This window comes from Aptenodytes patagonicus, chromosome 9 (genome assembly GCF_965638725.1).
Source record: "Aptenodytes patagonicus chromosome 9, bAptPat1.pri.cur, whole genome shotgun sequence".
NCBI classification, from domain to species: domain Eukaryota; kingdom Metazoa; phylum Chordata; class Aves; order Sphenisciformes; family Spheniscidae; genus Aptenodytes; species Aptenodytes patagonicus.
The window spans coordinates 15,418,632-15,445,470 of NC_134957.1; the positions used below are offsets into that span (position 1 = coordinate 15,418,632).

Consider the following 26,839-nt stretch of genomic DNA (forward strand, 5'->3'; position numbering starts at 1 on the left):
CCCAGAACAGACCTGTCTGCTCATAGGGACAGGTCAGGACCACAGTGTGACGGTGCAATTGATTTGGGCAGGGTGCTCTCACAGAGAGCGTGCCTGCTTTACCAAATTACCAATTTCATGGCAATACTTTTAAGTATAATTTTTGGAGCTGTGCAATTTAGTAATTGGCTAAGTCATCTGAGCAATGTACTAAACCAGACCAAGGCTGGCAAAGAGTTATTTCATGTGTGTTTACCTCTGTTACTTCTGCTGCCTGTTTGTAATCGATTTAACATTCAGTATAGATGTATAGATGTATGTATGTTCAGTATAAGTTAAAATCCTTAAAGTCTTTAGTCCTGCATAGGAAATAAATGGGCGGCATGAACAATAGCAACATCAATTCACATCTTCCCACCACTGCCACTGCTGGTACTCTTTGACTCTGCCCTTTCGCTTCTCAAGTCTAGGGAACTATTCATTGCTTTAGAGTAGGGAAGAGACTAAGGATAGGTTGGACTCTCGAAGGAATGAGATAAAGGCCTTTGCCCCAAAGGAAAATCTAAGGACATAAACTGCGAATGAGCAGGGGTGCGAGGGGCTGTTTCCAAGTTGTCTGCCTATCCTCCTTTCCATTTTGACGCAGCAAGTTATAACTCGTGTGAAAGTTGCAAAAGTAACAATTGGACATTGCACACTAAAAGTACACCTCATTATAAGACCTCAAAATATCAGCACTGTTCACGTAAGTTTCAGGGATGGAGATACAAAGAATTACTCTCCTTCTGTTAGAACTGGGAAACTGAGGAATACACAGGTTGTGGAGACTGTCTGCAGCTGCACAATGAGGTCACAGGATGTTCTTTGAATCTAGACTTTTGCTGCTTATTTCTTGAGGGAAGTTTAGAGAAGACTTTTTGTTTGTCTTATGTTTCTTGACCTTTTCTCTATTTCTTTTGCCTCCTCAAGATTTTTAATCACATGATTAACATGTTGAAATGAGGCTGTGGAGTAAACCCAACAAATAATGGATTTTTTTGATTTATTAGCCATCTGGAGGGTTGAACCAAACACACACTTTAGAAAAATCATCAGTAAATAAGACGACGACAAATACTGAGTTTTATTCCTAGCTAGATGTGTTATATTTTCACAGTAGGATTATCACCCACTAAGCCTAGATCATTTGTAATGGATTTGTAACAAATTATTTGCTAGGAAATGATGTTTCAAACCAGAATTTCAATTTAGAATTTTTTTCTTAAACGTGGACCATTCAGTACAATTTTCCCAAATTTTTCTGTCACCAGGGCTTTATATTTGTTTTCCAAATAAAACAATTCTTATGAAAAATCAGGCCTAGCTCTAGCCAGGAGTTCTGCTCTCAGCCATAGAACTCAAGTCAATTGGTATTGTCAGAGTATTTAAATCTACTAGACTTCATGAGACATTGATTAGCATTTGTAAAGCAACTTGACAGTGTTTTGTAGGACTACAAAAGTAGAATCAGTAGAATTTGTAATGTCATATTACAATTTCTCCTTTGTTGGGTGGAGGAGTCAAAATTAGTACAATTAGCAACTTCCCACCAAAAACATTTTTGGAAGAATCCAGCGTATATCAGAATAATTGGGGAAGGAAGGCACTGTTTCAAGCCTCTTCTGTCAAGGTATATTGGTACTAAAGTCCTAAAATAAGCATACATGATATGTGAGTTATCTTTGAAATAAGTCTGTTCACTGACAGGTAGCCTTAACAGTTTGTTGTAAAGTTCACCAAAGACACTGAGTAAACTGAAGCCTGTGCGACAAAAGCAACAATGTTCACAGTACCCACACTAGCTAACTTAAAACCGGCTCAGGTATGTCTACACAAGCAAAAAGCACTCCTCAGAGTGTAGTACATACTCAATGTGTGTAGCTCTCTTCTTCATTTTTTTAAAAAAATACAGAATAGTCCTTCGAGAATGGGAAGTGGCCACGTTTTTCGTAGCACGCTTCCTTAGTTTGATTTCCACCATTGGCCTGATGGAAACTTAGGGATTTGGGAAAAAATGCTGACAAAAGCCCAAATATATCTGTGTTGTTGCTCAATTAAAAGCAGTTCACTTACATCAAGGATGAAGGTGACTCCTAACCCACAGACAGACTGTTTTAGATTTGGTCACTTAAACTCTGTTTTTCATTTTACCCAGCCTCCACTGCACCAACTGAAATTAAATTTCCAATATTTCAAGTATCCTTGAGCATCTCTCTGTGAAGCCATGGAGGTTACTGCATTGCTCAAAGCAATGATGAGAAGCTCTCTGTGGTTCATACACTGCGAGAGTTCAATGAACCATTCTGATCTGTAGATACCACATGCTTGGTGACCTGATATTTCAAAAAATGGATCTTAGCTGATCCATCCCACATGTTTGGCTTCTGAAGGAAAAATACTCATTTTTAAAAAATACAACACGATGAAGAGAGTATCTTCTCCATTGTTTTTGGTCCTAGATACAGTAACATAGGGCTTTTTGTCCTTGAGGTGTGACTGACCCGGAACATCACACACAGAATCTCAAGTACAAGGTTGCCAACTTCATGTCAAAGGCAATTAGCAAGAAAGAAATACAATTTCCTCTGTTGACATTAGGGGACAGGTAGAGGAGAGTGTAACCAATGAAGTAAAGAAGGAAAAAAAAAAAAGGAACACAACACACATATTTATGCATGTATCATCACATACTAATCCTTCAGCCTTTGGGTTTGGGCTTTCTGATTTCCAGCACAATTCTGGATGGTTTGGTTGCTGCACACTACATTCTTCTCCTCCACAGGAAGTCATAGTCAGCACCAACTGTATCATTAGAGAATCAGAGCACAATACAGTGCAGTTGAGAAGTAGTGGGTTTTGGTTTGTTATTTAGGATCATAGGTAAGGCATTCTGTATAAATAAGAGCATGGTATAACTTCCAAGACAAATTATAATCTATGAAAAAAAAGAGAGAGAACTATAAATATAACTCAACTAATGTGGAAAGTGTCTTTGTTTTTATTGGCTTGTTGAATTGGGTCTCCAAGGAGCCTTTTCTACACCTACAGGACAGGAGAATAGCATGTTGGGTTGTAAACTTACTTGTGTTGAGTCACGTAGCTATTCACCCAAGCATACAGAGCTGGTTAGAAAGTGAGAGGTTAAAATAAGTTAGATTTGCAGCAGCTCATAGAAAAAGTTCAAGCATGAAGGCCTTCCTTCTTCTGCCAACATGTTCAATGGCATGAAGTGCCATCTGTCTCACCCTAAGAGACTCTCTGAGGCTCAGCAATTGCCTTCTTAGGTGGCTGATCAATCCTTCTGAATGAAGAGGGTGAGAAGGCATTCTTAAAAAATACTTTTTGTCTAATCTTACTTTCTCAAAATCAAATACTTTTCCCTGAAAATCCTGGATTTTCAGTTATGCAATGGAAAATACATATTTTCTTTGGATAGCAGACACTTCCCCTGTAACACTTGACCAAAAATCTAATTTGCCTTCTGCAGATGCCAATTATTTTACTGTGATATTTTTGAGCCAGCCTCTTGTCAGTTCATTCTCCTTAGGTCTTTGTGATGTAGGAAGGTTGTGCTGACTGGAGTACTTTTTCTGGTTCTTTCTATCTAAAAGGCAGTCTGGTAATTGATAGTGACAAAGAAAAGCATCATTTTTCACATTTTGCAGTCCTTGTGGACAATCTAGAAGCAGTTTGTGCTTATTCCCATGTTTAATCTTTTGTGTAATAGTTAAATACCTGCTAACTAAGTTTATGGGTATATCCACACTGCAGATAAAGTAAAGCACAATGCAGGTGGTTCTTGAACTAATGCTAAAACAACTAGCACCAAAATCAGGTGTAATGCAACATAAGAGGTAAGAGTCATTCACAGTTATAAAAGTCATGGGAAAACATCCCTGGGCAAATACTCTCTGATGGATGCTCCTCTGTATCTTACTGCTTTTCATGTATTCTTCATCTTCCTCCTTCCTATTCAACACTAGAGTCAGCTGTTGAAATAAGGTCTTAGAGAGCAGAGACACAATTATGGAAAGGCCATAATTGTAAAAAAAAAATCAGAAGGAAATTACAAATTAAAGTGGAATGATTGTCTAGTTCACTCTGGCTTCCATTTTCTAATCATCCTAAATTATTTTAATGCATGTTTTCAAGCTCAAAATTAGCAAAGGTCCCATGATGTAATTCTCCTAACACCCATTGAATATTACATTATACCAGTCCAATTTCATTCCAATCTTTTGCAACATCATCTCCCACTCAGGGCACATGTATCGTGGTTTAGGGACCTCCTACCTGCTCTGTTTCTAGATGGTACTTTTAATACATGAAGTTTAGGAGTCTTTGTGGAGTTAAAACCAGATTTTTATTTGTAAAGGCCTAGGAATATAAGATAAAAAAAATAACTCTTAAAACATGTTTGTCTTTGAAATATCTTAAATTAATAATCAAAAGCTCGCATCAAGTCTAAAACAAATCAAACTCAGTCATGAAGATGAGAAACAGGAATTATTAACTGAGTAGCAAGGCTGATGGAGGCTCAATGAGATCATTTTGTTCAAAGATTAAAGGCGATGAACACTGAAATAGTTGAGGAGGATGGCTATGAACACATCTGACTAGAGCTGCTAAATTCAGTAATGATCAAAAGTTAATTATCAAAGCAGAGAGAACTACTCAACACAGACAATTTGAGTCAATAGCTAAGCAGCCCAGAAAAAAAGTAATTTGGAAGAAGTATTTTCCTATAATGAAGTTATATAAAAGACGAACATTTCAAAGAAACCTGCCTAAAACAAGATTGCATTCTTCCTGATCAGAGAAAAATAATTAGCTCTAAAAGACAGACCTGCTGCACACCAAATATTTTCAAACAATATGTTTCTGCATCAAAGCTTAATGCATGGAGTTACTCAATGTCACTTTGATTTTGCCTTCCTTTATCTTCTGCCACTGGGCATGCTCATGATATCGCAACAAATACGCTTTGAAAAATGAATGAGCAGCACCTACAAGACAAATAAAAGCAGAAGGCCAGATCCTGCATTTCTTTCTCAGATGGAATCCCTGACATTTATTCTGTGCTGTGTTTAATATCACCATGGTCCCACTCAGAGGCAAACTGAATCATTTGTAATAGGAAATGACCAGTTGCTTGATCATCCAACATTAAACTAGGCTGGCATGTAGATTAACCTGAGCATTTGAAATATTTGTTTAAAACTCTGTATGAGTGAGCATGTGTGTGAAGGATACTGTCCCTCCAGCATGTGCCTTTTCTTAAGAGTTAGGAAAGTACCTTCTCCCAGTAACAAAGGGAAAAAAATGTGGAAATTCTCCATGTGAAAATCTAAGGAAAGATATGTGCTAGAATGTTCATGGTCCAAGAAAATAACATATATCTATAATTCTTTCTTCCTAAAGCTACCACATTTCTTTCAGGGTAAACAGTTGGCATCAATGTAGCTAAGCATCCAGTTTAGGCTCTGTTCTTTAATATTCTATGACTTTGACATTGCCAGTTCTCACTCCCTGAAATATCTTCATCTTCTTTAATCTTTCATGTAAACAGTTTAGCTCACACCATCACGCACATGCTCTCCAGAATATCTGCTGCTTTACTTTGTATTAGAATCGACTGCATTATTATTGTTTACTTGTGATCCTAGACACTCTCCACTCTTCTGTTTTCTTTTCTTTAACTGTATTTTGATACCAGGTTTTGTGTAGTGATTTTTGAATAATTCAGGGGGAAAAAATCTGATTTAGATGCAAGTTTCACATGCTTGAACTCAGAATTGTTATGGTCCAGCTATTTGGTATATAGAAGGGTCAAGCAAAATATCACTGTACAGTCAAAAAAACTTCTGCCATTGTGGAAGGCTGTTTATGAGCTTTAAAAATAATTTTAGTTCCCTGCAGGATGGGACTGAAACTTGGCATTTAGTGGGAGGCTTGGGAAACTGAAATGCCATTTTTGATGGTGTTTTAATCCATTTTAAATGAAGCATTTGTGTGTTGTTACATGTAGTTTATTACTCAGAAGGATTTCGTAATAACATGCTTCTGAGTCTGCATTTGCACGTGGCAGCTGAAAAAGGGAGATTTGGGAGAGGATCATTGGAAAGAGGCACAACTCACATTATCTCACTAATGAGGCAGGGACCCCATTTCATCATAGGCTTGTTTGAGAGGACATAATTAGGTTTGGGTCTGTAACACTTACTTGTGCAATCTTAAGTTTAGCATTTCCTGAGATTTAAGTGTTTTATTTAGCAACCCTACTGTACAATTAATATAATTGTTTCCTATCATGCATTCTTTGATTTATTCTTTAGGTGGAAAACATAATCCAGATGAAACAAAGACATTTTTCTTCACACGCTGGGATTGTGGTTGCCCCATCTCAGCTCTCACAAGCTCTAATTCTTTCTACCAAATTTTAAACTCATTATTAGGGATTTCCATGGGTTTAAACACAGATTTTATCCTTGCTGTGATTGGAGGCAAAAGTGGCAAAACAGCAGGTATTTTGAAAAACTACCCCATTGTAGAGCCCAAAGGAAAACTCATTCTGGCAAAATTTGGAACCCAGTTGTGCAGGTCCCAGAGGTTTCAAAAGTTAGTCAGTTTTCATAAAGGATTTAATTCCTCAAGGGCTTACATGAGCATTTTTCAGGACCACTAATATTAGCAGTTCCTATGTGGGAACCATTTTATTCCCATCCCTAAGCAGAGCAGAGGTTAAAGTTCCTCACCAAAACCCTTCTCTTCAATTTTGGTAGGCTTTATAAAAATATCTCTGAAGGTAATTAAGCACTAAAACTTTCCTTACTGTAATAGGTTTATGGATCAGTTGTCTTAATTCTGCCTTTCACCGCTATCCGTGCTTGTAATCTCACTAACCATCTGACCGCTTTCCACATTTAAATCTATTACAGTCTGGTTCTGCAAATGCTAGGACGAATTCTCTGAAATGATACGACAACACTAGTTTATCTGGAGGTGATATTTCAAGCCCTCTTGCTTTAAAACGTTATTTACCTATTCTGAAAAAAATCAGAGGGGGGATGCAAGGTTGGTTCAGATTACATAATTATGCCACGGAAGCATTAAAAAAAAAAATCTCCACTAAAATCTCGAGCAGCTTAACCAGTGTGATAGACTGGCGCGGCTCTGCCATCGGTGCCCCCAGCTGTGTTGCTTAGCAACATTTTAATTCAAGAAGAATCGAAGGAGATGAAATCCCCGTGGAGAGGGAAACAGAAATAAGAGGGCCGTTGACAGATGATCTGAGTTGTTTCTTCTAATATACTGTGAAGATCACTGGCTCTTTTCATGAATGATAAATGGACTGTACACAGATCAATGGGTTCAGCAATAAACTGGAACCAGGCTCCATGTCTGAGGTGGTGCAGGCCGAGAAGCCCAAAGATTTACTCATTTAGATGATGTGGAGTGTGTTTTCTCAAAGGTTTCACAAAAGGAAATTGATCTGAACATTTGGTCATTCCTTGCCCTTTTCTGTTGTTGGCGAATAAAAACTGTTTTGGAGACGGAGTCTGTTCTTCCCTTTATTTTTTCCTGTTGTTGTTCTTGTTCCAGATATGGACAGATAGCTTGTGACAAAGGGGCCAGACCTCAGAGCGGGAAATGAAGTAATCGTCCTGGATGAGCAGTTCCTAAACACTCGTGGCCATTAAAAATAAACAGACCACACTGATATCACAAACTGGGGCAGAAGTTTTTAAAACCTGTAGTGCTATCTCTCTGAAAGGGTCCAGCTCCTGCCGCCCTCTGCCCCGGTTGTGGTGGGCTGCCGGGGTGCGCGCTTCTGAAGAGCATCTGCGGGTTGATGTTTGCTCGCAGCTTGGTTGTGCTTTGGTGTATTGCTTAATTGTTTGTTTCCCCCACCCCTCTTCTGTTTACAGGCTGCTGAAAAGACAAAATTGAGAAACATTCCTGTAAAGTAAGTTATTTTTATATCCGTTTGAAAATGCAAGTTTAACGTTGTTGTTGTCTACAATCACTAAAAAGACTAGGACAGTAAGAAGGGCAATGAAGGAGATAATAGAATTCAAGTTGTCCCTAATCATAGCTATAAAAAGGTCAGTATCTTTGAGGAAAGCTTTCAATGTGTCCCTAATGATTGTACTCCCCAAGTTTCATCCAGTTTCCATAAATTAATGTGTTGTCTATGAATAGCTGCCAAATAATATCACGATCATACTCAATACATAGTGCTCCTAGCCTTGGGGAGGTTTGTACATGCTAAAAAGATTATGATTTTTAATTGCAATCCTTGAGAAGGTCTGACAGGGGGGAAATAACTAGGAATGTGCCAAATGATTTCTAGACACATGGGAATATTTTGCACCTATGTATCAAGGCTTTGCCATCCTGTTGATTAAGAGCTCTTTCTCACTCTGTGTGTGCGTCTCTCTCACACCATGCACACACGTATGTTTCTGCTCTTTACAGTAGGGCTCTGTGAAGGATGAGCAAGCTACCAGGGAGCAATTTCCAGGGCATTTTATGAGAAGTTCTTAAATCTTAGGGCACTAGCGGCAACACTCAACCATATATCATTGAATTAAGAAAGTTGCTATATACGTGTCCTGGCTCTTTGAGACAAGGCACTTTCAGTTAAAGCTACCAGCAATCAGTGGTTCTGTTTAAATAATGAATACTCCAGTCTTAATGGGCTCTTATGTACCAATAAAACACATATTTTTAGCTTCAGTAGGTGATCATTGCAGTTTAACTAAGTCCCAGTAACTGTATATTCCTGTTACAGACAGAGGAAATGTTCTTATTTTTATAGTAGTTTGCTGATCACGCTGGCTTTTGGACTGGAGTGGTTTTGTATTTGTAAGAACATGCACTGACAGGACTCACAAATCATTGTGTTTTAGCACACATAACAAAAGAATACAGTTCTACTTCTCACTTGGCTTCCATCGTGTATAGTCATTTACACCTTATAAAGTGAACACGAAATGTGTATGAACACTCCTTGGAGTGATTAGGCAAGATGCAAGATAGTCATAAATCACTCTCTCTTTATGTTTCATTCAATCTGATAAAAATTAGAAATAGGATCCAGCAGGGACCTGATAGCACATGAAACTTCTAATAAGACAAGGGACCTTTCTTGCCTACAGGGCTAGTTCAAATTCAGTGCAAGCTGAATTAAAGTCATTGTTAGCTGGTGGTTGTTTAATAGAGAGTGTGAAATGAGCTGTGTTTTCACCTCACATTCTAGAGGATCCAGGAGTTTCAAGGTGATGAGAGTCCTGGAGAACAACTCCAAAATAATCATTTATCACTCATGCACCCTTTTTTTTAATATTTTGAGTCAAATTCTCAGGAATGGCTCAACTGAATTGAGTTTTCCCACATATAACAGAGATATTGAGCCTTGCAGTCATTAAACAGAGTGTATGTGACACTGATGCCCAATTAATCCACCAGAAAGATTCGGGAGTGTGGGGGAAAGGATGATTTAGGTTAAATCATTCCTTTATGGGACTTGAGTAAGTGTAACATTTTGGAATGGAAGAAGGCCAGATGGACAGTCTTGCTCTTTCCACCTACATGTGCATATTTCACCCTGTCATGTTTCCCCCAACTGGTTGTTTAACTTCTTTTTGACTATGTTCATGGTGGCAGCTTCAATTAGTACCCTAGGGAATCCATTATACATATTAATTACACTCTGCATAACAAAACAGCTGAAAAATCTGCCTAGTATTTTTCAGTGACATGTAACTATTTAAGGTACCTGTATACAATTATGATTGTATGCTAAAATATTACCTCTCAGGGCAAAAGTAAGAATAGTGTCTTTAAGATATAGTAGTAGATATGGATTGCATTTATATAAGCATCACAGCCACACTTGGTACAGTTCAGGCTTGTCTAGCTTTTAGTCGTTGCTTTTGTAGCTCTCAAATGTCAAAGAGAATTTCACTTGAATTTTAATGTTCTTCAGCTATGCAAAATAAAGTTAGTAGCTTCCATTGTCATAAGGGCTGAAAGCTGTACAGATTCCTTCTGCCATATGTGACTTATCACATACATTTTTAAAAACACATTTCTGTTATTAAGACATATGTGATAGTACACTTCTGCAAATGTGAATTGCTTTTGGCTAAAAGCCATGCACTAATAAGTTGAGTTGAATCTAACTGCATTTGACATCTGTTACAATATATATATATCTTTTTACATATATAAATATATATATAAAATATTCGCAGTTGTCATTAGCATAAAAAAATTTCCTTGATTTTATGTTGTGCTGACATAGTTCTTGTGTCCCAAAACTGGAATCAGAAATCACTCCCTTTTAAAGACTATGGTTTATATAGAGTCCTTGGACAGGGCCTAATAGTGCCACTATTTAACATATTAGTTTAGGAGCATGACAAAGATTTCTGTAGAAATGGTCTATTTACTTTTCATTGCTCAGTTTATTAATGTTGCTGGTTTAATGTTCGGGAGGAAGTTTACTGTTCTTTTTTGTTCTGTTGAATCCCTCCAGCACTTAACACTTATAGAGGGGAAAAAACCAAGGAAGTTTCCTTATTGCAGTTCAGTAAGGCAGCCAAGCAGCTCGTTTCTTAACGTCCAAGTGTCTATAGGTGCTTACACTAACTGGTGTGAACTTCCTGACCAAGGTAATGCAGGTGGCATTTGGCTCCTTCAGAAGGCTCGGTCTCAATTCCATGTTGCTTGTAGCACTGCAAGACAAAACACATCCATAGAAAATCATCTTTATGTATCGGTAGCATCATCTGACGTAATATTACTATAAATAAGCACACAGAAAATAACTAAGAAGTCTCTGTGTCTGCAGAACTGATGTTTTGGGTTGGGGTTTTTTTTGGGGGGGTGGAAATAGTGCAGTTACTTTTCCAAAAACATAAGACCTTCTTCTGGCTGTATGTGGCACCAAGGTGGCCCCAATAACTGCAGAATCCATTACATTTAATTTATTTATCCTCTCCTGCCCTTGTCATATAAGGAGCACTTGCTTTCTCCCATTGATTTTATCCATATTTACATTGAGAGTCTGTAGTAGAAAAGGGATTTCCTGGATGCAGAGTCTTAGATACTTTCTTACTTACTTGCTGGTCCTTATCATGCTGTTCCTATCCCTGAGTCTGAAAGAGGTAACATGACTTAAACAAGTTTACCCTGTGGAGGGTTTACGATTTCTAAAGAGCTGTTACATGAGAAATGGTTTTGAATTAGGACACATCCAGAGGAAATAATCTTCTGTATACCCTGTGATTTGATGGAAGAGGGGGAGAACAGCGATATCATTAAAATTTAATAGCAGCTTTGTTTTGAAACCCAACTGATGATCACTTTTCCCAGATTTTTTTCCAGGCTTGGGTAGGCGATGGGAGCCCCCATCAACATGGAGCCTAGAGGAATCATGTTCATGTTGACTTGGACCACATCACTTGTCTTTTATGAGTGGGTTGAGCTGCAGGATCCCCTCAGATCCAGGCACGGTCAGGGTTAGGCCTCACTCTCAAGTACAAGTACGCTTGGCTTGGCAGCCTGTACATTAACGTAGACTGAAGGTCAGCCAACCCAGTGCTTTATCTCTGTCAGTGGCAGAAGGTGGGAGAAGAAGAACAGCAACTGCGGAGGCATCCTCCACAGGGAGTATCCTCCCACCTTCCTGCACACAGCTTTTTACACTTCCATAAACACACGTCCTGTGTTTAAGAGGTATCAATGGACTTATCCTCCATGCAAAATTTCTTTTGAAATCTGTTTATACTTCTTGTCCCCACAACATCCTGTGGCATTGAGCACCATAGTGTGTGAAAAAAATAGTCTTTTGTCTGTTTTAAACCCTTTTCCTCATATATTCACTGGAATCCACGCAAGTAGTTATTCTTACACAAAAGAGCAAATGATTACTCACTGTTCTTCGTTCCTGATATTACATATCTCTGTCATATAGACCAAGGAGTCTTCCTACTCAACAGCCACTAATAATGCTGTTTTCCCTCTAAGTGTGTGAGCCCACCGGTGAGCTAACATAGACACAAGGCACGTCTCTCTGCATTTGGGAAAGGAAGACTGTGTGTCTACTAGTCAGGCAGAGACAGTGGTTAGGAAGAGAACTAGTTTCTTTTCACTGTTTTCCATATTAAAGAGATGAGTTCTTTGCATGGCAATGCCCTTCTGACTAAGGACTGGATATAATGTCACTCTTAAACGAATGCCTCAGATTACAGTCCTTTATGAAAATGGCCAAATGGATTCCTTGGGAAAATGTGGTCAGGTGAAAGAATGATTTGGCTAAAACCTGATGTCATCCAACACTATGAAATACAACAGTTTTGTAAGAGAGAAATTAGATTTTTTAAATGGAAAATGAATACTTTTAAGAGTGGTCCATGTAGTCCATAAACTGCTGTAGAACTGTGAGAATATTGGAATTGACTTCTTGCTTCAGGGAAGAAAACATTGCCTTCCTTGAGTGTCCTTTATACTCTCTTCTTTTATAGTCCCTTTAAAATCTTCAATAGAAAGCAATGGCATTTTCCCCAAACACCTGCATATGCTTAAATTTGCTGTGGATTTAATGACTTCCAGATACATGTTTTGGGATTATAGCTTGTGTTAAAATCCCGCTGCTTTTTATATTTTCAAAATATATTTGTTTTCCCTCAGCCACAAGTTTGTTAACCAAAAAGGCTTCTGGTGTTTATTGTCTTTTCCTGCCATAAAACTCATCTTCTCCTCAGAAGGGCATCTGACTTGGTATGGTTTTCTGTCCCAACCATCATTGGAAATGCAATCCATTAACATTTGATATCTTGACATTTCAATTGACCTCTCATTTGCAAAGCGCAGTGGTATTTTTCATGGCCTTTTCATCCTTGATTATACATGGAATAGGAGTGACTGTTTCTACTGACTGCACTTTAAAAATATCTTTGTTTTACCAGCTGGAGTGGCACCTTGTTTTCCCTCCCTGGATAGACCTTATTCTGCATGGAAGGTCTGAGGTCTAAGCAAGTCATGCAGAGCCAGAGGATTTTCTTATTGACTCACTAAGCGGGAGGGCAAGCAGGTCAGACTCCGAGGGTCAGTTAATGTATGCTGTAATAGCAGTAACCATAAACAGATCTTTTGCTCCCGTTGGCAAAAGTGCAGGCCAGTGGGCTGGCTCTGAAGGCTGGTTTGTTTTTAACCAGTCAAATCAGGCACTTGTAACCAACAGTGGTGCAAAAGGGGCAGTGTGCCATTGGTACGCATGTTCAGCTCTTCCACTGCAGTGTATCTCCTGTGCTGTGTTTAAAAAAAGAAGAAAAAAAGGGAGTCATGTCTAGATTGAAAAAGCCTCCTATTCATGGATAATTGTATGGGAGGATGGCCATCTGTACATATATGCATGTGTATATATATGTACATACATGTATACATAGGCACCTATGGACATTTGTGTTATGTGTATGTAAAGGACATTTGCTGAAGGACTTAAACCACTTCTAAAGAAATGAAAAGCCCAAACCTGCTATAACTCTCATTCGCAGTAAAACTCCCAAGCAATTTCCACACCGCCACCTGTTAGTCTCTGGTTCTAAACCTTCCTTCCCATTGTTTCTCCTCAAACTGTTTCTGGCAAACTACTAAGTCAGCCAGCACCAATTCAATTAGTTCTAAAAATCCATTACAACATAGTGCCTAAACTGCCTGCCCATATTCATTTCTCAAAGAAATCCATTCATATTTATGTTTTAATACTTTAAGTCTAGCGTGCGAAAGCACTCAAATCCCCGGTAGAAATCCAGGAAAAAGCCTGCTTACAGGCAATTATAGACAATGTTCTTTAGCCCCTGATCCTCCTAGTCTGTCCACTTAGGCATCTACACAGGTGCAGAGTTCGGTCAATGGGATCAGTTTATTGCACCAGCAATAAAGTCCCTCCAAAAGTTCACAAAACCCCCAAATGCCACTGATTCTGCAAGTTGGGCCACGTGGTAGAGTCTGTACAGACATGCAATACTCACAGCAGGGTCGGCACCTGGAGTATCACTATGAAAACCAATACGCATATACTACTGTTGGTTTCCAGTGAATTTTATTTCGGGGGGCTGTTTCCTTAGCAGAATGTGAACTCTAGAAATGTTGCGAAGGATTATTTTACTCTTACAAGTTAAAGGTTAGTGTTGGAAATGGATTATAGAACTGCCGCTTTTAAACTGTTTGCAAAGAGACGCACATATTAAATCCTTTTTGATGATATCACATTAATCCCTAAATACTGATTTTTATGTAAATTTTGACTCTTGCAAAGCTCTGACAATTCAGCTGTCCCCATGTGGTTTTATCAGAGCTCAATTGCTCCTTTAGATCTTTTTTCCTTTTTGCAGTATCTTTTGCTTTATTCCAAAGTCATCACAGCAGCTGGAAGATGTAGTACTTTGGACATAAAATAATAAGTCTATTTAATATTTTACCTTTATTTTCTGAATTTGTTCCTGTGACACATCTTGTTAGATATATTTTTATCAGTCCGAAAGATAACCACAGTAGGGCTATTTTTATTTCTAGGGAAATGATGCATGATAACTACTGGCAGGGCCCAAAACAGTAAATCAGTCCTGTTCCAACCACAGAATGTATTAAAAGTCTGTAGCCTGTGGTAATAAGTTATAATTTAGTTGACTAGCAGTTTGTTTGGACTTAAAACTGTACAAATGAGTCACGTTGGCTGAATCCTGAAATATAAAATAGTTTGTGCTTTATTAAGGTTTCCATCTACCACCACAACAGGTACCTAGAGAGAACACACATTTTTCAAATGGACGCAATACATTTTTATAGTGAAATGCTTCCGTCTTGATTGTATAATTTATAGTAGATGGTTAAATTACCACATGTCCTGTGTAGTGCACAATGTTTGCTTACAAGACAATGAGATGAACAGACTCTGAGAGCTCATTCATCTAATCTCTTACAAATCTGAGCACGCACCATCAATACCAAGCACCGCTGGCTGTATCCAGCCACGAGGCGCCCCTCAGCTGCCAAGCCAGGCATGTTGCTCAGTAGCCATCACAGAACTTCAGACAGCTAGAGAAACCTTCTCTGTTGTGTATTTTTATTTACGGAGACATGTATATGCAGGTTGACCAAAGCTAATCATGCATTTGTGTAAAATTTGCCAGGAGTCTTGCAGCTGGACAAAAATAAGTATTTTCATTTTAACTGGGTCACTTTTGTTATTTTTCAAAACAACATTTTTACACCTTCATTGTGATACAGCTTGTCAAGATTAAATTTAGGTCAATTTTTAAAAGTTGTGAAAAACTGAAAGTTTGAGCCAAACAAAACCTTTTTTTGCCTGATTCCTTCTTCTGACAGAAAAAAAAGTTAGTTAAGGTCAATATTTTTTTTCCCAGTTTTAGCATGTGTCTGCTGTTGATCAAAGGAGTACCCGTTCTCTCCTCACTCATGCTGTGGTTTTGATCATTTTAGATTTTATATTTGTCTTTCTGGTTATTATTTTTAATTTTAAGTTACTTAGCATTTGTTCAAACAATTACTCTAAGTGTTTGCTTTGGGCATTGTATTAAGTAACAGCTGTTTTCTAACTACCTGTGATCTTTTTTAAATTAATGCTTTAAAAATGTGCTTCTGAGCAATTAAGATACTGCAACCAAGCAACAAATGCTAGCAAAATTGAAGAAAAGGCCTGATCCTGGTATAAACAGGAGTACCTGTTCTGCTGGTTTCAGTGCCGCTGGCTTCAGATCTCATACCCCTGAATTTCACTGTTCTGCCATTTTTGTGCTGCTGGAAGATAAATAACTCCAGGTGAAGTTCCCTGCCTTGGAGAGCCTGGTAAGAGGCAGTGGATAAAGCTACCAGGCAGTGGGATTTCACTGAAGCTGTCAACAGTATCTTTGAAATCTGTAGGCCTGTGTCTGCTCTCTTTTGGACTGCAAAACTCCACTAGTTTCACTGGCATTTCTCCTAATTTTACCTTGGTGTGAGAGGGGAGAGTGAAGTTTCCTTGCTCTTTCTGGCTTGTGGCCTCATGGTAATATATCTAATAGGTTTCCTCTGCCTTGCAGGGCCATGAAAATAGGGCAGAATAAAGGTGGTCCTCCTTGCTATCACCTTTTATATATCCAAAAAAAAGTGCCTGCCAGCAAACAGTCCTTTACTTTGACAGTAAGTAAGTGACATGAAAGAAAAACAGGTGTCTTTCAAGCATTTATTTTTTTTAAATACAAGTACAAAGAAATAATGATCTTGTGCTAAGTGAGAGAAGTAGAAAAAAAATCCAGTCATTTAGGATCGATGAATACGAAAGAAAGGCAAAAGCTAGATAATGTTTCAGGAAATAACACTGCTACAAGGTTAATTTTGCCTAGTACAACATTTCCTAGTATTGAATTGCCTGATATGCTCCCTCAGGGATTGCTCCTGCGCTTGCAATAATCGAGGCTGATTTTATTGGAAAATCACCTCTGGATGAGAGACATACTCTAGAGAGAACTTTGCATGGGTACAAATAGGTTTTTGGTGCCAGTGCCATGTTGCCCAGGCCAGCACAGTTATAGTTCCCAATCTGTCTGTGCATTCAAGCAGCAAATTCATTAGCAACCCTTCTGGCAGGATAGAAAAATAGACATATTAGGGAAATTTACTTTGAATTGTTTTCAGGATTTGTTGGATAACAGTTCAGTAATCAAATTGCGCCTCCTAACAAGAGCATTAAATATTTTTATTAATAGTGGCAGGGAAGCTGCAGATATTCCTTTAAGTGCAGAACACTTTACCGTAACGCTATGTGACTTGCAAAGATCATGGATGAAAGAAGAGATTAGCATAGTTGGAGCGGGGGTGCTTGTAATGTCGGAGCTGATTTTTGTTTTGTGTTGTATGTCGAGGCTGTGTTGAGTCGCGTAACTCTCACATTACAGATGTAATATATGTTCAAGTATCGGCTCATCCATCAGACCCTGCCAGTTTGCTGGCTCTTTGATTGTAGAAGTGGGCCATATCTTGACAGCGCTGTGCTCTCTCTAACTATGGGACCTAAGTTCAGATATATGCAGCGGCTTCCAGGCCTTGTCAAGTGGAAACCGAGCATATTGTAAACAGAGCGTGTTTTGCCTCCAGCTGGGAGGAGGGACACGTGGAGCGCCCGCGTACGAGGGCCCTCCGCTGACCTTGGAGCGACTTTGAGTGTGGGGAGTCTGGAGGAGCGCTGGGAAAAGGCTGATTCAGAGAGACAGATGAGTGAGGAAGAAAAATCAAGGAGATTGGCACAAGGACGGTGGAAAAAAATCTTTCTAAAGAAAGCAGGAAAAATTTTTCCACTCAAGGCCAACACCGAGCCCTTATAATCAGGCTTGTCTGGCCACACACCAACAGTAGCGAGAGAAAAAAATACTGCATGCAGCTTGCAAGCTAAGGTCTGTGCAAAAGCTAGTGTTCTGCCGGGGGGAAAAAAGAGCATGGACTGAATTTATTAAAGAATAAATTACACTAAGCTCCAGGAACTGACAGGGTTAAAAATTAGGATTGTAAAAAATAATCTGTATACTCTGTTTCCTAATTCCTGTTGTCTTCATGATTGTTTCACTGTGAAGAGGAGAGCCACCCTTGGTATCAATCATAGTAAGCTATTTAGACACAGAAATAAGTGGCATATGGCTTAGCACTTTTGGGTCTAGCAATCAAGTAGCAACCTTCTGCAATACAACTGTAGTTCGATTCCCAATGGGCTTCACTTTGATGATTAGATATATTGAGTTCCCTGTGTCATTCAAAGACAGCAGAATTTCATACAAGTTGGTGTTAGCTTCCTCTCACTTCATTTCAATTTTCAATAACCAGTGTCATCACATGTAACAGTTTCTTCGTAATGGAACTTCATGTCGAATCAGATTTGTCTTTCAAGTGAAAGAGCGCTGTGAAAAGTCTTCTGAAATACTGATCTCTGGAAAAATTCTTACCACAGTGAAAATGGGGAGAGATTATTTATTTATTTCTCCTAAAGATGCTTTGGTGCCCAGTCCCCAGATCATTCAGGAATACTCAGGAAAAAAGCTTTAGTATTGCATTTGGGGATGGTATTAGCATTCTTTACAGGACTTACCTGAGGTGCTTGCTGAAGTCATTGTTGCGCTAAGTAAATAGAAATATTTGTTCAGTCATATTTGAAACCAAAACTATGATATTTAAAGCCAAGTTCTGTGTAAGTGGAGTTATATCAGAGGAGAATTTGGACTTCAGATATTAATTGATCCCTTTGTATTTCAGCACAGCAGCTGTTAAATACTAACGTGCTTCGCTGACACAGAACTGCTCCTTTCGTGGTACTTACCTTCTCTCCATCAGCTCAGCCCCTGTCCCTGGGCAGTGGAGAGGTGTCTGTGCAGGCAGATGGAGGGAGGCAAGTGCTTTGCCCACTGGAGGATGAAGGCATGGGCCCTCCTGGAGGTCAGGGCTATAGGGAAGGGAGGGGAGAAACTCAAAGAGTAAGCAGCCCAGAACGTGCATCATGGTGAGTGTAAGCCTGCAAGTCAAGTGTCTGCCGGTTCTGTCAGGGATATTTCTGGAGAAATCTGGTGTCTTGGAGAATCTTCTACCCATGCCAGTGCTTGAAGCTACATCCTTCCCAAAGGGCTGCGATCTCAGTTCTCTCTTTGGTCCCCCTTCTCCGTAAGATTTCCAAAATGGAGGAACTCTTTGAAGGTCCACCTGTGTCACACAACCTGTACATTGAGATTCGCCTGGCAGCTTACCATTTAGCACCTCCCACGCATATGGATTGTGCCAGATAGCGTAACAGCGCAAGCAGTGTTTTTAAAAAGTAAATTCTGGGTCACACATTCACAATGAAGCACTTGCTGTAATTCACAATTAGTCTTAATACGCTGTAAGAAGAGCAACTGCAGACGAATGTCTCACAGCTTTATAAGCCCGACATTTATCAAGCAGCAAAGATGATATGGCTGTCTGTATCACATATCCAAGACTGCCCATCCCATAGTTTTATTTCTTGGCAGTTTCCTACAATTTTGTGAAATATTTTTTTAATGTGACAAAGTCACTTCAATTACACAGTCATTATAAGTTTTGCCAAGGTTGACTATGGATCGTTTTGTGTTCATTAGAGCACAAAATTAGAATTTTCATTGCAGCAACTGTAAACAGTATTGGCTCAAAGGAGTCAAGCTTTCTTCCCTCCATAAAATCTTGGATAAGCTATAACTGAGGACTTCCATGTTTTTTTGACAGATTTTAATTTTTTTTTTAAACTGCCTTCTGGGTTGTTGGATTTTTTTCTTCTTCTTTCTAGCCCTTGATATATTTGTTTGATTGAATAACTACTTCCCTTCAAAATGATGACATTGCCACTATGTGCATGAACAAGCAGGTACACTCAGTGTGTTTCTAAGGCTGTGAATATATTATTTCTTCAAATTCTTAAATATTATAGCTTGGTGCTTGTCACTTTAGACCCAGTCAGGGTTGTAAAAGCCATAAATGGTCTTCAGGAAATAACCGTGTTTCAGAAAATACTTCATCATCTGCTTAAGTCCCACTAAGCCCCATTAAGCTTTCACTTAAGTAATCTCAGAGTTCATTACTTAAGTAATAATTAAAGTTTCTATTTAATATTCTCATGAATTTATGGATATATATGATTGAGTTTGCTCGTCATGCTGATGTAAATATAAAGAAATTGCATCAAAACCCATCATTTTATATATGCAAAAATTAAGCAAATAGGAAATAAATCCAGCACAGAGTGTTTCAAGCAATGGAGAAAAAGCAGAAGAGTTTCCAATAAATTCCAGGCTTTCGAAATCTGTCTGGAACAGATGAAAAATAGGACTACCTCTTCTTGTCTGTATTTAGAAAAATAAGTAAGATCCAGAAAAGCATCCTGAAGAGAAGGAGATTACATTTTTCGCTTGATTTTTGTAGTAATTTCTTTTAGGTTAATTTAACCTTCTTATTGCTGATTTAGCTCACTAGAAACAATAATCTACTAAGTAGTGGGAGACTGCTTAGTAGAAAATATAACCAAAATGTCTCATCTGCTATTTTTTTGGGCTGAAGGTGAACCTACGCTGCTCTACCTTCCTTCTCTGTATCAGGATTAGAGAGTTTGTGCTGCTCCTCACTTGTGATTCAGTTGGAGGAATTTCCAGGCTTTGTTTTTAACCTAATGTGTATTTACAAGGAAGGAGAGACAACAGAGACTATTAAGAAAGTAGCAAAGAATTTCAACAGACATCCCTGTCAGAGCTTGCACAGCAGCAATCCTCTGCCTTGCTCCTACAAATCCGCAGAGTGCGTGCATCTCATGGCATGTGGCATGCTCGCGTCTTGCCAATGGGATGCCCAGTCCTTAGCAATTTTTTTTTTTAGGTATAATATGCCATGATAATGTCATTCAGGATAAGATATGTCAGCAAATGCGCCAACAGGCTTTATCAGCTTATACCTCTTAGCAAAACCTGGAGCTACAGTGAATGGGGACAGCAGACATACAGCAAAGAGATATCTCTTCCTCTTAAAGAAATGTGTTTAACAAGATTATGTACTATTTGCATTCCAAATTTGCAATTAGCACCCCATGAACACACAATGAAATCATCCAAGTGGCAGATAATGTGTTAGATATATGTAGTTAGACTTTTCTAGATTAAACACACTATTAGCTATGTGGTAGCACAGCTACAGTAATACATTTTATAGAAATCAATGTAATCTGAATAGTATGAGACCTCATTGAAATATGCAGTCGCAGCACAGAAGGCCAACCGTATCCTGGGCTGCATCCAAAGAAGCACGGCCAGCAGGTCGAGGGAGGGGATTCTGCCCCTCGACTCTGCTCTGGTGAGACCCCACCTGCAGTACTGCGTCCAGCTCTGGAGCCCTCAGCACAGGAAAGACACGGAGCTGATGGAGCGGGTCCAGAAGAGGGCCACGAAAATGGTCAGGGGGATGGACCCCGACCTCTCCTATGAAGAAAGGCTGAGAGAGTTGGGGTTGTTCAGCCTGGAGAAGAGAAGGCTTCGGGGAGACCTTATTGCAGCCTGTCAGTACTTAAAGGGGGCTTCTAAAAAAGATGGGGACAAACTTTTTAGCAGGGCCTGTTGCGACAGGACAAGGGGGAACGGCTTTAAACTAAAGGGGGGTAGATTTAGACTAGGTATAAGGAAGAAACTTTTTACGCTGAGGGTGGTGAAGCACTGGCCCAGGTTGCCCAGAGAGGTGGTGGTTGCCCCATCCCTGGAAACATTCCAGGTCAGGTTGGACGGGGCTCTGAGCAACCTGATCTGGTTGAAGATGTCCCTGCCTGTGGCAGTGGGGTTAGACTAGATGACCTTTAGAGGTCCCTTCCAACCCAAACCATTCTATGATAAATATGGTTCTCTTGTTAAACCTGTGAAGTATGTATGTTTGTGAATGCATGTGTGTGCATGCAGGAATGCAAATTACTAAGTGGAAAGATTAGCAAATTGTGGATTGTGGAAGTCTTACTGTATATAGTAGAAAATTTTCTGTCAAAGCACATATAAAGGTTTGATTCTGCAACTTTATTCTCAACCCTATAATTTTACACTAGCTGGCATAAATTAGCAAGCTAGAAGTCTAAATATATGTGTCTGACATGACTCTCAAAAGAAATAACAAGACGAATGCACATGGTGAAACAGGAGTAGTATGTGTAAAATATCTATGCTTTTCTGCACATAGGTTACATTTAAGTCAGGGAAAGGAAAGAAAAATCCTTCAACTGCAGTTTATCTGTGGTGTTTGTAGTCTGGAGTTCTCTGAATCTATTTCTTTTTAACTTCAAGGACTTTCAGTCTGTAAAGAAACTGGCAATGCTAAGCATTCCTTCTCTACCAAATGTGATAATTTCTGAATCCAGACAGTGGCTTACTTGCATTAATGTGCTCAGTGGTCTGGTGGAAATCAGTAAAATGATGAGGCGCAGTGAAGGGGGAAGGCGGGCCTTCCACATTTATTTATTCTGGATAAATGGTGCCCATTAATCTATCAGGAAAATGTGGAATTAGCAGGGAAGAAACCACAGTTGCAAATTTGGCAGTTGCTAGCATGCACAGGTGGTCTTTCGGTGTTTTAAGATTTTCCAGTCTTTTGATACTGATACCAACATTGAAAAGTAGCCCGTGTATTGCTAATGTTTATCTAGAATAGCCATAGAAAAATAACATTGTATATTTTGGATTGTTCAATCTCCTCTTGGTGTATTTGCATAAAGTTTTTTAATCTTAAAGGTAAACTTTTTATGCTCTGTCTGTCTTTGGTTATTTTAAGAAGCATAATTGGAGTATGATTTCCTAAAATAAGAAAGACAGCCAGTATATCCAGACAAAGGCATTAGGGAGAAAGAGACTCTTACATGTGAATTACGTTGAACAAAGTTTGCAGGTTGGTAGTCCGAATTGCTTTCCTACTGTTACAGATAATATGCTTCTTTGTAAAGTGATGTTCTCAAAACCAGGATGTTGAGTCCCTCCTTGATAGAGTGTTCTTTATTCTTATTCTGCTGACAAGCACTGATTTTCAGTCACTGTAGCTTCACTGAAGTTGGGAATCTGACCCTGGCAATGTCTCCATTCAATATTTCGGGGCATGAAGTCAAGAGGGAAGGATAATGTCATCTGCTTAATTTCCTTTGGGAATGTTTGGTTGAGTATTTAAAGACCTTGTTGAAGTATTTCACAGAGAAAATCACAGAATAATTCTTGCCAACTTTACTTTGAGTTTATTCTCAGCTGACCCAGAGGATACAGTACCTTAATGACTGTTCTGAAATGTGCCTTCTGCAGCACTGTAGTTGTGTACACAACTTGCGTGCGCACAGGACAAAGACATCTTTGACTACAAACAGCCCAAGGTGCTTTGTATTAAAAATCAGTAAAAACTGTTGGGGAAAAAATAAATTTTAAAAAAATTTATCTCAGTGCACCACAAATTTTAATCTGGTGAAAAAAAGATCTGACATGTAAAAATAAGGTGAAAGTTTTAGATGTGTGACAGAAACACTGTATGCTGCTGTCCCCAGTGTATCCAGGTGTACAGGTCTCATTTATATAGATCTGTATGAAGATAGATAGACAGACAGATGGACAGTCAGGCAGACAGACAGGTAGATATGGATATCTAGATACAGGTATGCCAAACCTATAGGACATTAGGGCAGGTATGCTTCTAAGGCTTTTTTGTTTTTAAATAAAACAAGGCAAATGAACACTGTCTTGCCAATATCTGCCAATGAGAGAAACATTTCTGAAGAATTAAAAATTAGGTGCTAACAAGAAAATTTTCTAATTACTGTTCAGCAGAAATATTCCTCACCATCTGTGTGGATACCATAGAACAGACCTAGAAGCACCTTGCTGCTTCAGACAGTAGTTCCCATCTTTGATGCACATAGCCAGATTTCCTGTACCACCTCAGAAACAGAACTTGGTTTTGTTTTACAAGCAGGGATGCAAAATGTAGAGTTTATTTCTCAGCTTGCCAACAGCCATCTTGGGTAAACAGGTACTTTAGCTTAAGCCGTACCTGTCATATAGAGCAGAGGAATTATGCCATATATTTTGCAAGCTGCACTTCTATTTATTCATCCCAAGAGAATGGTTGCTTTTTCTGCAACCACCTGATACTGTTGACTGATGCTCAGTGTGTAATCCATTATAACCATCTGATCTTTTTCTAGAAAACTACCTCACTGGTCATTTTCTACCTTGTATTTTTGCTGTTGAATTTTCCTGATAAACTGTGGTACCTTGCACTTGTCCACACTGAATTTCATCCTGCTTCTTCAGATCTTATCTCCGCTTCATCAGGATCATTTTGTATTCTGACTCATCCTCCAAAATACTTGCACACCTTCTCACACGGGTGTTATTTGCTAATTTAACAAGCATATATAACAAGAACTCCTTGTTCTCTCATGCAGACTGTTAATGGTATTCTAAAATGTCCATGTCTATTGTATAGCTACTGTGACAGTAGTTAGACTTTAGTCTTGACAGATGTTTCTTGACAGATCTATAATAAAAATGAGAAATAATACTGATGATGATTTGGGCGATTTGTGTGATCTATAATGGATAGCTTACCAGAATGGATTAACCCTTTGAAATCTTGAAATGGCTGCACATCTTGCAGGACTTCTTATGGAAGTCTGAAGATCCTGGAGGATATGAACCTTTCAACTTTTTTGTGTATATGCGAAACTTTCATTTAGCAAGCCACAAAAATGCACAAAAAACTCAATGCAACACATTTCAAAGTCCCTCACCAGCAATTAAAGGCCCTGCAGCTCTGATTGTCTATTTGCTAACCCACCACACATGAATTTCATGAAATACTGCCCGCTGTCAATGTTCTTGCAGCACTGGCAATTCTTTAATTTTATATGTTCCTATTTTGTCATGAAAATTGTATTGAGGAAAATCCCAAATTTTTTTCTAGTCTACATGACACTCGAGAGTAGTGCAGATCCTACACCATTGAGGGACAGGGATGCAAAAACAAAGCAAAAAAAATGGAAGTGGCTGGAAGCAGAGAGAAAGAAGTCAGACGTCAGGCTAGACTTAGAAATGAGCATGCAAGATTGTTGTTGTGTAAGCAAAAGTTGACCCTGGTCAGCTCTAACTAGTGTTATCTTTACTTATTCCAGATATTGCTAGAGGAATTTCCTCATTTGTTTAATATCAACAAGCAATTCATCTAGACTTCACTCAGCAGTCATATACAATCATATCATCACTCATGCACGTACTCCAAAATTCATCCACACATTTCAAGAATAAAGCCATCATCTAATAATGTATGTAGAGGATTGTTCCAGACATATACTCTAGCATATGTACTTCAGCTTCTCTTTTAAAAGGAGCCAGTTAATATTTTTTTTTAAACATATAATTGTGCTACAGTCAAATGATCTTTTAATCACTGCTCTAAAAGTCTTGGTTGCATGGTAAAGGATTCCCCATTCCTTTTGTCCTCTGTCCTCCACTGCAGTGAATTTCTCAGTTCCTTTCCCTAATTTGCCCACGTACAGGTGTGCAGAGACCTAAATACTGCCTCCACTCCAGAAGCTGTCTCAGACCCTCACTCTCCTACTTTTGCACCATCCTAGAGGAGTTTGCTAGCATTTGGGGAACACTAGCACAGTCGTGTTCACTTGGGTATATGTACAGGGCAACAAGGCTGGTGAGGGGTCTGGAGAACAAGTCTTATGAGGAGCGGCTGAGGGAACTGGGGTTGTTTAGCCTGGAGAAAAGGAGGCTGAGGGGAGACCTTAATCGCGCTCTACAACTGCCTGAAAGGAGGTTGTAGCGAGGTGGGGGTCGGTCTCTTCTCCCAAGTAACAAGCAATAGGACGAGAGGAAATGGCCTCAAGTTGCGCCAGGGGAGGTTTAGATTGGACGTGAGGAAAAATTTCTTTACTGAAAGAGTGGTTAAACATTGGAACAGGCTGCCCAGGGAAGTGGTTGAGTCACCAGCCCTGGAGGTATTTAAAAGACGTGTAGATGCGGCGCTTAGGGACATGGTTTAGTGGGCATGGTGGTATTGGGTCGACGGTTGGACTTGATGATCTTAGAGGTCTTTTCCAACATTAATGATTCTATGATTCTGTGATTCTATACAATGCTGTTAGTATTTGTAGCATTTGTTTTGCTCCATCTTCTAAACAAAATGTCCTGGAACTCAGCTCCTGAGCTCTGTCAGGTCATTCCCCTGCTCTTTGGGTGTTCCTCACTGTGTTTGTGCATACCTGATTGTTTTATTTTGCTTTGACTGAGTTACCTGGGTCCATCTCTTAATTTCATAACATTTGCCAGAGTAAAGGCAGAGCCATGGGCTTGTGGTTTGGCCCAATAGAATATTAAGTGTCATTCTCTGCATAAACACATTTCTGACTCATTTTTATGCTATAATTCCATCAAAGATTATTTTTTCTTGGCCCATAACCATTGTACAATGATCAGTCTTTTAAAGAAAAGTCCATATCTCCAACACTGAAGACCAAAGAAGTTAGTTTTGTTGTCAGCTTTCTAGTGTACCCAGGAGAAAATCTATCCTCTGCCATTCTTGCAAGTGAGAACTCAGGGAACAATCTCACATCCATTTTTCCGTTTAGGTTCCCAAGTGCCTTTGTGTATTTGCTCTGACCTTATGTTGGGAAGAGTTACAAGTTACTAGCAGTCATCTTCTCCATATTTTTTCTGTGACCATAATTCAGTGTAATGGAAGCATTCCAAGACAATTAGAAACGCAGTCCGTATAGCAACCTGCACTCAAAAATTCAGGGTAAAACACTAACCTTCTTTAAAGAGGCAAACCCCATCAAGAAGATGGGGTTATTTAAAGTCCTGAATCTGTTCTTCATAAGCTTTACACTTTGTTCATATACTAGACTGCATCTTAAATATAAACCTATCATCAGGTTTAGCAAATCAATACCGTAAGAGTGTGAAATGGTCCCCAGAAATCTCCAGAATGCCATTTCACAGTAAAAGCAATTGAAAAAGAAGCTGCAGTGGAATATCTTATGAGATAGCCATTTAGATCACAAAAGGATCATAAAAGTCAGAAGCAGTTTGTTTGAAGCAAGGTTCATAATATAACCATACAGAGCTTGCTGGGAAGAAAGAGGAAAATTGCAAACCAATTTGTGGTTACAGCTTTTTCTGTCAATTCTATAGGGATTTAAAACTTGTAAAAGGTGGAACTTCTGCCATCTTACATTGCTCAACTGGAA

The 26,839-nt window shown here is 39.1% G+C and overlaps 1 protein-coding gene across 3 annotated transcripts in view; it reads left to right on the top strand.

Annotated features, from left to right (window-relative positions):
* AFF2 (ALF transcription elongation factor 2) overlaps positions 1-26,839 on the top strand; it is a 348,869-nt gene that overhangs the window by 260,313 nt on the left and 61,717 nt on the right. For all 3 annotated transcript variants that reach the window (XM_076347219.1, XM_076347221.1, XM_076347220.1), the window contains exon 9: positions 7,947-7,984. In XM_076347219.1, the coding sequence (XP_076203334.1) occupies positions 7,947-7,984 (38 nt within the window). The remainder of the gene's footprint in view (positions 1-7,946; positions 7,985-26,839) is intronic.